The 15978-nt window shown below is 41.7% G+C and overlaps 1 protein-coding gene and 1 pseudogene across 1 annotated transcript in view; one reads left to right on the top strand and one right to left on the bottom strand.

Annotated features, from left to right (window-relative positions):
* TRPA1 (transient receptor potential cation channel subfamily A member 1) overlaps positions 1-11413 on the top strand; it is a 42286-nt gene extending 30873 nt beyond the window's left edge. Inside the window, exons 19-26 of the mRNA XM_015598608.1 lie at positions 363-452; positions 2006-2175; positions 3755-3884; positions 4509-4691; positions 7561-7629; positions 8088-8201; positions 10483-10580; positions 11209-11413. Coding sequence (XP_015454094.1) covers positions 363-452; positions 2006-2175; positions 3755-3884; positions 4509-4691; positions 7561-7629; positions 8088-8201; positions 10483-10580; positions 11209-11413 — 1059 coding nt within the window. The remainder of the gene's footprint in view (positions 1-362; positions 453-2005; positions 2176-3754; positions 3885-4508; positions 4692-7560; positions 7630-8087; positions 8202-10482; positions 10581-11208) is intronic.
* On the bottom strand, positions 4282-4400 carry LOC112472620 (annotated as a pseudogene).
* Positions 11414-15978: the final 4565 nt, after the last annotated feature.

Below are 15978 nucleotides of genomic sequence, written 5' to 3'. Positions count from 1 at the left end.
AATATACGCGATGCCACAGAATTGTACATTTAAAAATGTACATGTAAAACTTTTAAATGATAATTTAATGTCACTTGTATTTTACCATGGTGAAATAATTTTCTACATAGGTCTACAGATTCATATTCCTTTAGACTTCAGGTGGCAATCTGACTCTCTCTTAATAAGGACATTATGAAATGAGCGTGTGTTGTCTTTATATTGGCACATAGTAATATTCTGCTTAAAGCGAATCTGGACAGTACATAGAAACAAAGCAGAAGAAAAACAAAATAGGTATTTAGTAGTGGAAATGATACAGAAGTAAAAGTATTGTTTTCATGTATATCTTCCTAATTGCTTGTCTTACACTTTTATTTCAGAATTCCTATCCTATAAAAGTTTGTATGATTTTAGTTTTATTATCAAGTTTATTTGGATATTTCAAAGAACTGGCCCAGATTTTCCAACAGGTAAAAAATACATTTCATGTCTCTAAAGTTGTAAATATTTTAATATGCAGAACATAAATTAATTGATAAATTATTAGTAGTACATATCAATATAAAGTCACTACCTTGATAAATGTATAGATTGGAAATACCAAACATAAACTTTTTAAAATATAGAATTCACATGATTTTAGATAAGCTCTCTGCACTGTTATGGTGCCTTTGATATTTCTGAAACAGAGATGTTCCAGTTTTACTAGGCTATAGTGGGTCTGCTCAGCTACGAATGAACTCTGTTTTCTCTGACAGCAGTTTAATAATTTGCTAACATAATAGTTAGATTTTTAATTTGATAATTTTTAATGTGTTTATAGAATCGTACACTTGAAACCTGTATAATTTTATCACCAATGTCACCCCCAATAAATTTAATACAAATTTTAATAAAAGAATTTACTTGGCTCAAGGCTCCATTTCAAATGAGTCTTTCTTTGAATTCCTTTCCTAACAGGAATGCTTTTCTTTATTGAATAAAATTTCAAGTTATAATACAATTTGGAAACTTTTACGGCATAACTTTTACTTTATACTCTATTTTTTTAAACGAGTGAACCAAGTTCAGATCAGACCCAAGAATTATGTAAATTATCTGCAAGTCTTTGCTTTGGTGGATAAATGGCATCAATCTTTTATTTCTAAGTCTTTTGTTATCTATTTTGGGGGTATACTTCTTGTGAATTTGGGGGTATTATTTATTTTTTTATAAGTTATACACCTTTTATACAATACCTCATTTTCTATGAAAATTTCCTGTTACGTAATATAAACACATGGGTATTTGCATGATGATAATAGTGCTTTGCATCTGTTTGATAATATACATTGCAAGTACATATATGTGTGTGTGTGTGTGTATATATATATATATATACACACATGTATATATATATATATACACTTTCAGTAAATTGTCACAGTTCTGAGAGTTAGACTGTTGTTCCATTGTACATTAAATGATTTAGGGCATATTACTTAATCTCATCATGATTTTCATTTTTTAAACATGAGGATTACAGGTAATAGTCTATATTGAAGTGTAAAATTATATGATTTCTCTATCAGATTTGTTTTCATATTTTCTTATTGATACTTATATGGTCTATGCTACATGACATCTTTAAGAACAGGAAGTAACACCAAATCATTATGATAACTGAGTCCTGGCACAGGCATCGCACCCCCTCAGCAGCAGCTTTAATTCGTTTGCATCCTGAGAAGAGTCCACGTGCACGTGGACTCTATGGGGAAAGCCCAGACACTCATAGACTGTCCTGAGGCATCAGAGTCCTGACGTGCCAGGTCAGCACAAGAGGCTGGGCCACCTCCAACAACGATGTGACCAGGCCTGTGGGTTCAGTCCAGGATGGCAGGTGCTGGCTCCTTGGCGCTAGACTTCTCCCCAGCCGCAACGCCAGAAAAGCGTTGTTAGTTACTGGTTACACATATGTGACCACCCATAAGACGAAAGGCCTTGGTCTCTACATGTGGTAACTCTTCATTCTTTCCAACTCCAGAAAAGCACTTACTTTTTGGATAATAACAATGTCACTGAATGGATCATCTACACAACAAGCATCATTTTCGTGTCTCCCTTGTTCGTCGGTATACCAGCTCACGTGCAGTGGCAGTGCGGAGCAGTTGCTATTCACTTATATTGGATGAACTTCTTGTTGTATCTTCAGAGGTAAAACCAGTTGGAATGATTTCCATATCTTTCAGGCATTTTTAATGTCAAAAGAAGAACCATTATAAGTACCATAAGTTTATAGTTCGCTCAGTCCTTTTCCAGTTGTTTTAGACTGTGAAGGAAAGGGGGAGGGAGGCTTGGAGTTCAGAGTGTGGACCCGGGCTTCTCTCAACCCTGGCATTTCTGAAATTTGGGGCCAGATAATTCTTTGTTGTGGGGAGCTGTCCTGTGCACTAACGAACGTTTAGCAGCATCCCTGGCCTCTACCCGCTAGATATCACTATCACCCCTCCCCGACACCGGTGACAACGAAAACATGTCTGCAGATAATTGCTAACTATCTTTGGGGTGAAAAATCATCCCAGGTCAAGAGCCACCAGCTTAGACAAATCTAGATTAACTGTGGGGAGTAAATGGGTATAAAAATATTGGCTAATCTTGTTTGATCTGGTAGTATTTGGTAAGCATTTATTTAGATTAAAACGATCAAAATGAGGCGGTAGGTATGGGGAACGATAGCGATACAAGGGAAAAAGTAAACCCAAAGAATCTAATTCTAGAAGGGAAAAAAGGGCTAAGCCCCCCCCCCCCCGTCTTCCACAATCACTAATGTAGAGTTAAACGGGTTATGTCACGTAACCTTCACAATAGCGAGAGGTAAATGCTAGTCCTTGGTGTATAAAAGATACTGAAGCACTAAGTGAAGTAACTTGCCCAAGATCTCAGCTAGTAAGACAGAGGTAGGCATTTCACCAAGGACTTTCCACTCTCAGGGACCACGCTTTCCCCAGCACGTGGTCTTCACTGCTGTATCGTGAGCACAGAGCTGTGGGCTGAGTCCCAGCCTCTGGACAGGACATGACATAGTGGGAAGAGCAGTGGCTTCAAGACAGGTCCAGGTAGTGCCACTCTCTTGGCTTTGTCATTACCAGTGACTTTGGTGAGTCCCTGGAACTTAGTTTCTAAGATCTCCGAAGTCCCCTTCAGCTTTAAAATCTGGTGACTCCCTTTTTAACAAGGTGTCTTTGCCAAAGGAAGAGCACAAGTTAGGGCCAGATGACCCTCGCTATCTACCCAAATATTTCACAGTATAGGCTGCTGGGGGAGAAAAAGGAAAGCTCAGGAAGCTGTGAGGTTGGCGAACGTGAACACTGGGTATGTGCCCCGTGACAGGTGGCTTCGGGTGCCTGAGCTCATTCTGTCACTCCCCACCGGAAGCGCCACACAGGTCCTCCCCCGACTCCCCTTCCCAAGCATGTGGCGGCATCTCTGACACTGGGAAGCTCTGATTTCTCCCTCCTACTGTGGTTGAAGTAATGCCCAGTGGTCAAGTGGTAAAACAATCAAAGATTGGTTGTTGACAAGAAGGAAAAAAAGAAGAAACCAAGCAGGTTCCTGAACAGCTTGAAAATAAGACTTGACTATTCATAAATTCTCATGAGTCCTTTTTGGAAGTAACTGTCAATGATCTCATCCGTGAAGATGATTACCCAGTGCGTGACAAACGCTGACACTGATCGAGGTGCACCTGGGTCAGAAAAGTAAATAAATATTTTAATTTTTCAAATTTTCCTAGATTTGAAAACTGTGGAATTTTCATTGTTATGTTGGAGGTAATTATGAAAACTTTGTTGAGGTCTACGGTCGTGTTTGTCTTCCTTCTTGTGGCTTTTGGACTCAGCTTTTACGTCCTCCTGAGTATACAGGTGAGGCAGTTGTGTCAGGGGTTGATTTTGTTGCTATGACTATTGGGAATATATATTTATACTTAAATCTTGATGATGTAGAAAGTTAATAATATGATATTTGAATATTTTAATTTTATCCGATATATTAGCATTCAAATAATTTTTATTTTGGGAAAAAGTATCATCTTACCAAATAATTTTTTCCATAGTCAAAAAGTTTATGTATAATGCACGATGACTTGTTATATGTGCAGAAAAGATCTTTTTGATGACTTTGCCACCAGTGGTTCTTATCACTGCATTTTAGTAGCTATAGTGCTATGACTTTATATTCTTTAGGCGAGGCAACCCTTGGTTGACCTCACAGATTACAAGGACCTTGTCTGCTTACGATCCCTTATTTTTTTATTTTTCACAACTACAGCACCTGGTCTTCCTAGGTCGTCTCCTATCCAAGTACTCACCAGGCCCGACCCTGCTTAGCTTCCGAGATCAGACGGGATTGGGCTCGTTCAGGGTAGCATGGCCGTAGACTATAATGCTATGACTTTTAAAAATAACTATGAGTTTTATCATTTTATTCTCCGAGAAAAGTTTTCTCATTATGCGCATTCTGCATTTCGTTTTTACCTGTCTTCTCAGGATGCTTTCAGCTCTCCATTGCTCTCCATAATGCAGACCTTCAGCATGATGCTAGGGGATATTAATTATCGCGATGCCTTTCTAGAACCGTTTCTGAGAAATGAATTGGCATATCCAGTTTTGTCCTTTGCACAACTTATTGTCTTCACGATGTTTGTCCCAATCGTCCTCATGAATTTACTTGTAAGTAATTTATCCTTGTACTTCCTGTTTGTCGATCATTTGGGGCATTTAATAATAATTATTCTTGGCCTCCTTAATCTTCCTCCATGAAGGGAAAAAGGGACACCTAGAAAATTCATTTGTTCAACATTCATTTAGTGCCTGGCGTATGCCAGGCACAGTGTGGGGCCCAGTGATGCAAAGATGCATTCACTTGGCAAATATTTATCAAGAAGTTCTAAATGTCAGATACTGACCAGGTGTTGGGAGATAATGGTGAACAAAACAGATCAATACCCAGTCCTTATGTGATAAACTAGTCATGAAGTTACGCAGTAAACAAACAACTGTGTAGCATGATGTCATGGGGGTGGTAAATGCTATGAAGAGCTGCAAAGCAGAATACAGAAGTAAAGATGAATGGTGTGTGCTGCACGAGGGCGGCAGGGGAAGTTCAGAGGTTAGGGAGAGACCGTGGAGTGAAGGAGTAGAACTCGTCTCTACTCTTGAGTTTCTCATGGACCAGAGTTTAAGTGGGGAAGCGCCTCTCATGCAGGTGCCGCATCGACACCAGTCAAAGGCTGGCCCCCCTCAGCAGACAGGAGCGTGCCCTTCCACAGAAAACCTGCTCCGGCCATGAGCACCTGGCTGAGGCAGCAGAAATCATCCCAGGTCCGTGGAGCGCCCCGGCCGCCATCACACGGCGTGTCGTTTTCTTGATTCATTTTCTCGTATGTGTGCACATTCAATACACTTTTTCTGAGTCTGACTGTGCACCAGGGACTGTGTTAGGCAGAGTTTCTGGAAAGAAAATAATACAGACCACTTAATGCTTCAATTCACCTACTTGATACAACTCTCAAGTTTTCTTTTGGTGACCTAGGAAAATGAAAGATGCCACTAAGAATAATAAAGAACGATATAAAGCCCACACTCGTCTCTCAGAATCACTTATGTTTTGGGAGATATTTACCGAGAGAAGACTCTGGCTTAGCAGGACAGTTTGGTGTCATTCTCATGATCCACACATCCGGCGCCCGCTGAGCAGCCCTACCTGCCCATCCCAGAGGATAAGCAAACCCAGCAGAGCCAAGACCCACCACGTTCTCTGTCCTTCGAACTCTGACTCAGATCATTGGAAGATAGTCTACATCCACCCACCCCCTTTTCCTCCGTGCTTCCAACAAATGTCTGCCTCTTAGCCTATTTCCCGAGAGCTTGTACCCCCACGGTTCCACACCCATCCCGCTGCAGGAGACCGAGGAGTCTCCATCTCGGCTCACTTCTCTGTCTGATCCTTCCTGCAAATTGTCACCGAAGTGATATTCTGTTAATGAAAAGCTGGGCCTGTCTGTGGCTCTTTCAAATTTCTTTCTATGACTCTTCAAAAGCTTCTACCCGGTCAAACCCATGAGCACAGCATGCAAAGTTCCTTGTGATCCAGGACTCGCCCTGATGTGACCTGACCCCTCGCTGCTGGCAGCGTTTGTCCAGACACACACGCCACACACACTCACTGGGTGTGTCGGGCTCTCCCTCCCACTGCCAGGGCTCTGCGCTTTTCCTGGGAAGCCTCCTGCCCTGGGATGACCTTTTCAAAGCTTTCAACTTTCAGCTCAAGCATCATCTCTCCCGGGCAGACTTTCCTAAGCAGCTTCCCCACCCCAGAAGCACCCCGGTCTGAACTGGGTGCCCCTTTCTTGTGCTATCATAGTTTTGAGGACACAGATCAAGAGTAACAAAACCGACTTCCTAGGTGGCTGTGAGGATGAAATGAGCTAATACAAAGCACTTTAAACATGACATGCATTTAATGTTAGCTATTGTTAAATATTAATGGTATTTGATATTAAATAATTTATTGATAACTTGTTAATAAATTATAATTAGACTCATACATTCAAATGGCTGACAAGTGACAAGTCTATGACTCACAGGCTCAGATGTCCTCAGAGACCGGTCAAGTATCTTTGATGTGCGAAGTAGAAATAACGAGACAGTTGGTTTTGATGGGGGCTGATCTAGAGAGAGTGCTCATCTCGAGGCTTGCCAATTAGAAAACAAAAAACATTATCTGCCAAACAAAACCTATTGCTGACCAGGTGGCCCTCGGTGCTAGTTTGCACACCCGAGAACACACTCCCTGTTCATGTGGCATCTACTTGGTGTGCCTGCTGCGTGCCTTGTCCTACTCTAAGCCCTGGGCATGCGGTGGTGACGCGGACAGACGCAGCCCTTCTCTTGCAGAGCTTCCTTGGCTTTGAGCTCCTTGAGAGCAGGGATGGCTTTTGTCTCGGGCTGCAGCAGGCCGGGGCTGGTTCAGCGCAGACAAGTACTGAGCGTCTCGCAAACAGACCGAGTGAATGCAAGCTCATTTAATCTGGACTGAGTACAACCAAGCTGACCCTTCCCCTCACCTAATGCTATCTAGCCATAGATGTCTAGATGGGGTATTTTTCACCAGCGCCTCACCCATCCTTAAAGGGTACCATTTCCTGCCAAACATATGTAAGATATAAATTCCTTCATTCCCTCGTTTTAATGTTTTGAATTTTCTATGTCGTCAAGTGACTCTTGTTCACGTTAGATGCTAAACTCCCAGAGTTTCCAGCCGTGTCGCCTGGCTGTGCCAACTGCATTTCATATCACATCACCCCCGTCCTCGCCAAAAAGAACATTTCAACTTTAAGATGACTGTCAGATTAATTTGTATGTCTTAGCGTTCCATGATGACACTTAAGGTTACTGGAACCAGCAGGTGCGTAGGCTTTGCGGCTCTCTGTAAGGTGTTTTGAGGCCAGTGCTAGTATATTCCATGACACTCTCCCACGGGAGCCATTCTAGGTGAGCCACAGAACTGGTAGTGATGCGACTCCGTGTTGTCCTTCAGATTGGCTTGGCGGTGGGGGATATTGCTGAGGTCCAGAAGCACGCGCTGCTGAAGCGGATTGCCATGCAGGTAAGTGCCATATTTATTTAACACTTGTTGACATGAGCACCGTCCTCATTATTCACGTGTAAGAATAGTTGGTGTCTGAGAACACAGCTGTTGAATATGGCGCATTCCCTCAGTGCTGGGAAACCCTGCTGTGCCTGCCCTAGTCAGAGGGTCGAAAATGGAATAAATTTCCTACAACAAACTCAGCAGAGAACTTGGGAAACTGCCTGAGCCTCTTTTTATGTCAACACGTGGCCAACCAGGTAGCCAGGCCCTGTCTTGTCGGTGGATGAGGGGAGAGGCAGGGGCCAGTGACCGGGCGCTGGTGACAGAGGACACCTGTCCAGCCCAGCTGCTTGGGCGTAAATCAGGACACGGGTCAGTTTTCGTTCGGCTGTCCTGACGACTGCTTCTGTGCAGCATAAGAGTTCCAGATGCTCATGCGTGTTTCTTATCCACAAACCCGCGACGCACGTTAGGTGGAGCTTCACACCAACCTGGAGAAGAAGCTGCCGCTCTGGTTCCTGCGCCAAGTGGATCAGAGTTCCATCATCGTGTACCCCAACAGGCCCAGATGCGGCGGAAGGATATTAGTGAGTACACGGAGCAAATGTAGATAATGCGACACCGCCCGGCGTCGTTCATTGTATCATCCCCGAGGCGCCCTTTTATAGACTTTGAGTGTCGCTGCCCATGGGAAACAAATAATTGTGGTCTAAAGAAAAGAGCATGATGGGAAAGCGATGGGCAGTGGCGGGTGGGGCGGGGCAGGGTGAGACACCTGTCAGTGGCTCCTCACAGCTCCAGCGTTAAATACGTACCAGGTCCCTGTGACAGCAGACGGGTGGGCGGGCCAGCTACACCCTTCAAGTATCTTTAATACGGTGCAGGTTTACCTTGTTTTTCCTAATCACGTGTCACTTACATACATACGCAGATACGTGTATGTGTCTATGTGCATACATAGGATACACACGTACCTATTCACAGATACACGCACATGCGTGCACGCACACACGGGGAGTATACAGACAGAAAACAAAGTGGCAAAGGCCAAGCCAGGCCACTGCATTATAGTGGAAAGGGACCATATACGGGAAAGGGACCAAGAGTCAGAAGCACTGGACACTAATCCTGGCTGTCCCTGGGCTCGCCGCTGTCTCCATGACTAGTCTGAGTTCTCCGCAGGTTTATTTCCCATTGTGCCCGTAACACAATAAAGTCGACCTAAGCGCAGCCTCCGCTTTGTTCTGATCTACGCCACCTCCCTACTGACTTCACTCGCAGCCGTGGTTGTGGTTACGTCCTGCACACAGACGCTCGGTCAGCATCCATTTCTCTGGCCTGGAGCTCTCAGAGTTCCAGGTCCCAGTCTCCAGATGTCACGTACACCTTCACTGGGGTGTCTCAGATGTCCCGCAACTGCAGCATGTTCGAAATAAGCTCATGCTCTTCACTTGTCCACTGTGCCCCTCCCTCCCGACACCCCTACAGGGGAAGAGTGAAAAAGCCCCATCCTTATGCCAGTTAATGGCCACACGGATTCGTTTGCCTGTGCAGGGTGTCGGCCTTGGCACCTGCACCCCCGTTTCCTCTCCCTCCACTTCCGGTCAGTCCCAGGTTTGGCCTTCTGACTGCCTGGGTGGCCTGTGCAAGTGGCCGTCTTCTCTTGCCCGGACTCCTCATTCCTGGTCATTTCACATCTGCCTTTGACCCCCTCAGAGATTTTTCCATGTGTAATTCAGTTATGTTGGATAATGGTGCAGAACAGTTTTAGAGAAATAACAACTAATCCTGTATGATATACCATCACTTATGATGGATATATATATATATATATATATATTTTTTTATTTGCATGGCTTGATTTTTTTTTTAATGCCTGGAAAAACTTTTTTCTTTTTTCTTAAGTTTATTGGGGTAACATTGGTTAATACAATTATATAATTTTCAGGTGTACATTATAATTTGACATCTATATATTCAATTATGTGATTACCATCCAGAGTCCAGTTTCCTTCAGCTACCGTATATTTGATCCCCTTTGCTCCTTTCACCCTCCTTCTACCCCCCCTATATTTGACTCCCTTTACCCTGTCTGCTTCTCCCCTCCTCCCCCATGCCCTTCCCTCTGGTAATCACTAGTCTATAGTCCATGTCCCTGAGTCTCTGTTTGTCCTGTTCATTTGTTGCTTTTAGGTTTATATCCCACATGTAAGCGATATCATGTGATTTTCAATTTTTTCTGTCTGGCTTATTTCGCTTAGCATGATTATCTCGAGGTCCATCCATGTTATCGCAAATGCCAGTATTTCATCTCTTCTTATGGCTGAGTAATGTTCCATTGTATATATGTACCACAGCTTCTTTAGCCAGTCATCTATCGTAGGACACTTCGGTTATTTCCACACCCTGGCCACTGTGAATAATGCTGCTATGAACATCGGTGTGGAAATATCTTTTCATATATGGGTTTTCAAGTCTGTGGGGTAAATACCCAGTAGAGGGATTGCTGGATCATATGGTAGATCAATTCTTAGTTTTTTGAGGAACCTCCATACTGTGGATGAACATTTTTATGAGACAATATTAAATGATTTGGTTAAACCTTTTCCTAAACAATCCTCTACTTCAGTTAACCCCTCCTATATTATTTATCTTGTACTGTCCTCTATTATAATATGCATGATTTTGCTATATTGCTCTTTACATGTCTGCTTCTCTCAAGAGACCATGAGCTCCGTGAGGGCCACGATGTGTTCTAGAATATTTGTGCTAGCATGCCTGGCTCAGTAGCTGAATTATAGCACGTGTTTAAGAAATAGTTCCTTAATTGAGTTTAACTTGACTAACTATGAATTCTTTATCCCATAGCGTATATTTCATTTTCTATGTCGCACCCAAGATTCAAGACAAGAAATACCAAATGTTGATACATCTTTAGAAGTAGAAATATTGAAGCAGAAGTACCGGTATGTATTTTTCCTTTTCTCTGTGTTTGAGAAACTTAAAACTCTTAAATAATGATGCGTCGGGTAAGGATATGTTGCATATTTGGGTTTATCTCATGTATTAAGGCATGCTTTAACTGACTGATACTGCTAGTAGATTGAGAATCATGAGAGATATTTTTAGACCCAACAACTTATTTGCCAACCAGTAGCGTAAGCTGCATTCCTCATGAGCCATCTGAATTCATACACTGAAACTGAAAGTTTTTGAGGATCCCCAGAGGAGCTATCTAGTATACAGAGGTTGAGCGCGAGGTCTTTGGGGTTCATCTACCTGAGTTCAAAGCCCTGCTCAACTATTTGCTAGCTGTCTGACCCTACATAAGCCACTTAACAATGCTGTGCAACAGTATTTTAATCTCTATAATGGGAAAAAAAGTAAACCAGCCATGAACCAACAGCACAACCATAGGAAAACCACTTAAACTTTAAAAATATGTGTTCTTTAGAAGGATTCTGACTACATGAGGCTGTCACCTGAGCACAGTTAATCTGATACAGGACACGTCTAGTACCGAGGCCTTTCTGCACTCGTAAGGGCTATAAGGATAACCGAAAATAAACTCGTGAAACATCTGTGTCCTTTTAGGATGAAGGATCTGACTTCTCTTGTGGAAAAACAGCACGAGCTTATTAAACTCATCATTCAGAAGATGGAAATCATTTCGGAGACAGAGGATGAAGATAATCATAGTTCTTTTCAAGACAGGTATAAAAAAGAGCAGTTAGAACAAAGGAATAGCAGATGGAATTCTGTGCTGAAGGCAGTAAAGGCAAAAACTCAGTACCCTTAGCAGTAGCCACCTAAAGCAGCAGTTTCTTGTGTATATATTTCTTGTATATTAAACACAAATATAGAAATACACGCACTGGGTCTAGTTTCCAATATGGAAAGAATAAAAAGTAGAAATCTGATTGCATTTCACTACATGTAAAGCCATGGTTCCTGCAATCCTTTGTAAGAGTAAACTATCTCTCTCTATTCATATTTTCTGCCAGTCACTCTGTATTGGGAATATCCCAATATGTTCAAGCTGATATGTTCAAGTTGGACTTTACCTCTCATTATTTGATTGGTAGAAAGTAATTTGCTAGAATACACATTTTCAATGATAAGGAGTAATAAATGAAACTGGTATGCTAGAATACAAATGTCAGTACTGGATTACTGCTTGGTAATTGTGTAACACGCAATGCATTAAACAGGTGAGACTTAGATTGGGTTCTACCGTTTCGCATGCCTTGTTTGTGCTGGACGATCCTGCGGGTGGAACCCTGTGTACTCTGTTCCGACCATGACAAATGGTCCCGCCCTTCTTGCTGCTCCCAGCACACCTCATGCCACTTCGAGCTGAGGCTTGAATTAACAGACCTTATGATATGCGTGAATTTTACTATAAATAGCAAGTGTTGGGTCTGTATTTTTTGTTTGTCAACGATCATAATAAATGTAAAACCTATATGGTCAGCCCAGTGATTATTGCTTGAGCCATTCTTTGTATTTAGTTTTTTGAGATTTGCAAAAATGTGTCTGTCGCGCGTGCCCTTTTTCCTTTTGATGTCCAGTACAAAGATCACATGCCTCATCATGGATCTTTTCAAGGTGCTTCCCCTCGTTTATTTTTTTCCCCTTTATCCCGATTCTTGTGTTAACTCCCTCATCGCCCCCATGAGATACACACTCTTAACAACTCTCTTCGGCCACGTATGTCTTCTCTGAGGTTGAACAGTGTTGGTTTGGGTGTGTTTTTATTTACATAGGTGTTATTATGCTACGGTTCTTATTCTCTTATCTCTTTCTACTGGACCTTATGTCTACAAGATATGACGGTGCTACCATCTGTCCATCTAGTTCAGAGTGTCTAACAGCTGCTCGCTAGCATGTGCGCGCCCCTCATTGGATTCATCCCGTCTTCAGAGAGCGACATGTTGGTGGCCTCCGCCTCCTGCTACCACACATTCTCAAACATACACTCATACAAACAGGCAGAGTGCTGAATGACAATATGCGATATGAGAAAACCAGACAGTTTTTCATTTGCGGTCTAGTTTGGTTCCAAAATGTCTCAGATACAACTTATGGACTTGATATAACCTCACTGTCTTATCAGATTGTGAGTAACCTTTTACAAGTTGTAAAAACTCAAATAGGCAAATTCCTTCTTTTAATATGACTAAAAGAGATGGACACTGTATGCCTAGATAGTTCTTTCACTGGTCGGATATATCTGATTTCAAGTGATGGTGATTTATAAGAAGATGGTGTAAATAAAACATCTGAAGACTAGATATAAATATTAGTACATAGAAGAATTTCCCAGATTTTCTTTCTATCTGCTAAATGTTTTTAGGCCATAGATTTATTTTAAAGGCTGATTCTTAACGGTGATGAGATTTAAAAGGCAGCCTGGAAGTGAGTTGCATCCTTCCAAAATAAATAATAATTGGCTACAGTGGGAGCAGTTTTTTTTCTTAATCTATCAAAAGTACATCTAAGAAACAATTAACTTTAAAAACCACTTGGTCAGCTCACGCAGTGCATGCAGGCCCAGGGTCTGAGAGGGGCCAGTAGCCCCGGATCCCAGGCGCCAAGCCTGCCATGGAACCCCATAGAGTGGCACCTACTTGCTGCAAGGTCCGAAGTGCCATTAAGGAGAAATTGCAAAAATCAGGAGCTGGAAAACCTCCTGATGACATTAAGAAATGGGGTCTAACAAGCAGAATCAGAGCCAAATGACAGAGGACCACTGTCACAGTTCTGTTCACTAAGTGGCTTCATGATGAGTAAACTTCGCTCTGTTACCACTGAACCCTCGGGTCTGAAGTCTCTGATCTCAACGTCTTGGACACTAACTTGCCTTCGAGCAAGAGCAGTTTCAACATCTGAAAAGGGGTTTCACTGCCCCTTCCAAACAAGCTTCTAAGTCCGGTTTTGAAACAACACTGAAGCTCAGGAATTGGTTACAGCAACAACCAAGTCTTCTGCAGCCCCACAGAAAGTTGTTCTCAGGATGCAGATTTCTCATCGAGACCTGCTGCAGGCGTGGGCCGGGGACGAAGCAGGACCCTAGGTTTAAGTCTTCACCTGGGGACTTCCACAACATACGGAAAATACGGGAAAATACGGGAAAATACGGAAAAATCAACTGGCTTAACCAAGGCAATTGTCTTCCTGCCTACAAATCGACTCAGCAACAGCAAAACCCCCAGAGAAAACAGTAATTAGCTGCAGAATTTAAGTTCATAGGGATATATGCTATGTCCACATTCCAAAAAAGAATTCTAAGAACTGTTTACTAGTGAATATATTGAGAATTACTACTGAAGATAATTTTTGAAATGTAGAATATGATTTAAACAATTATTACAAGTGACAGAGTTTGATGTTAGTTACACAAATCAGATGGGCAAATGGAAAATTAGGACCCTACATTTGGGCTGTTGTGTTAATATACAGTTTTATGCGTATAATTTAAAGTTTTTACAAAGATAAGAAGTATCGGATGCTTTTGAATTAAAGAAGAGATGCATCACTGATAAAAATAAAATAACAACTTAGTCACTAAGCAGCTATCATAACCTTCAAAGAAGATTTAAGGCAACACAAACAAAAATACACTGACTTAACCTTACCACGTAAATATTCTAAAAAGTCAGCTCTAGACAGCGGCTTCAACTCTGCACTGCTAATGACACTTGTGACCCACAGAATTCCCAGCTGCATTTGGCCTGTCTGCATTGCACTTTTAAAACGAGTTAGTAAAAGGCAAACTCTCTGTTCCTCTGGTGCCGTGTGTATATATTGTAGCTATTTCAGGATATAAGGTAATGGGGGGAAAAGCACCTTTTGTTTCATTTTTCACCATAATGAGGAAGACCATTTAGCCCATGTGACAATTCCACTAGATAAGAGCAATAAAGCACGGGCTGAACCATGAAAGGAATGTTCCTAAGGTTCTATTGGGCACTGCATAGCTGCACTATGATATCTTAAAACATTCTTAACTGATCATGCCTGAGCCGACACTTGGGAACAAGAGACACCTTGAATGCTTACTCATCGATAAAAGTTCCAGGAGATGGAGAATGCTGGAGCATGGATGTGTAAGCCACAGGACACAGATGTTCATGGGAAAATGACTAACTCATTCATACCTTTCCACTGTGTGCATTTTGAAGACCAAGCCAGTGCTATGTAATTGTAGGTTATACCTTCAGTAACAATCAGTGACGGCTCTGACAACTTATAAAAGAAGTCAAACTGTCCGCATTTCATAGCCAAGGGTGGTGAACGGGGCATGGAAAACATGGTAAACATACTAAATCACTCATTTTCCCTAGCAAGAAGTCAATTTTATTCAAATCAAAGTTAAAGATACTGTTTCATAGCTGGCATTTGAAAATTAGAAATATAGGTTAGATAATTTCATTGAAAAATTATAACCACAAATATAATTTTAAAAGAATACATTACTTATCATACATTAAAAAAAGAAAAACAAGTAATATAAAAAAAAGTTTTAAATAAAGGAAAAACATCGAGACCCACAAATCCAAAAATATAAACAAGACTACACAGATAAAGCGAAACCTATAAACCTTGACAACACATATAAACATCAGTAAAAGGCAAAATACTCCCCGTTTGCATTAAGAAATTTAATTACCAGAGAATAATCTAAAACTAGCATTACCAAAAAGAAATCGAAAAATGTAAACAGCAAGAGTGACAAACACAAAGAACTCAAGGGAAAAATTATGAAATTTCGGAAAAAATATTGCTTTATACTGATAAAGGTTTTGATCTATTAGGAAGTCATGAGTTATTAACCTTTTTGTTTCAAATAAGTTATCAAAATATGTCAAAGCTATAATTGGTAGAAATGAATCATCGGTAGAAATATTGTGGGAGAATCTTATCACGCCTCCATTAGGCTAATCCCAGCTCTACATTTATGAATTGTGTGACCCCCAAAGGTCATTAAAACACAGTTGCCAAGCAACCGAGAGAGAAGAGTCCGCTAGGCCAAGGTGGTCAGCAGAGAGCAGCAGCTGCCACGCTAGCACAAATGCCAGAATTAGGGCCCCAGACTGGAACTGGACCTGGTCAGAGAGATGGGTCTGTAGGAGATGGGAGAGTGTGTGGGCCTCTAATTATCTGGTTATATTTTGTAGTGCTGTCTCCTCACCTGACCCAGTTTAACCTCTTTTTATCCCAGTTCACTTCCCCCCTTCTATTTTCTGACATTAATATCCCTTTTTGAATAATAAAGAGTTTCAAAACATTTCATGACCCATGCAACTTGAGTTTGTGGGGTAAAGAGAGATAACAGTACATAATCTGAACCGATACTGGGCC

This window comes from Pteropus alecto, unplaced genomic scaffold (assembly GCF_000325575.1).
Source record: "Pteropus alecto unplaced genomic scaffold, ASM32557v1 scaffold87, whole genome shotgun sequence".
Classification (NCBI taxonomy): domain Eukaryota; kingdom Metazoa; phylum Chordata; class Mammalia; order Chiroptera; family Pteropodidae; genus Pteropus; species Pteropus alecto.
This window is presented reverse-complemented; position numbering and strand designations above follow the sequence as displayed.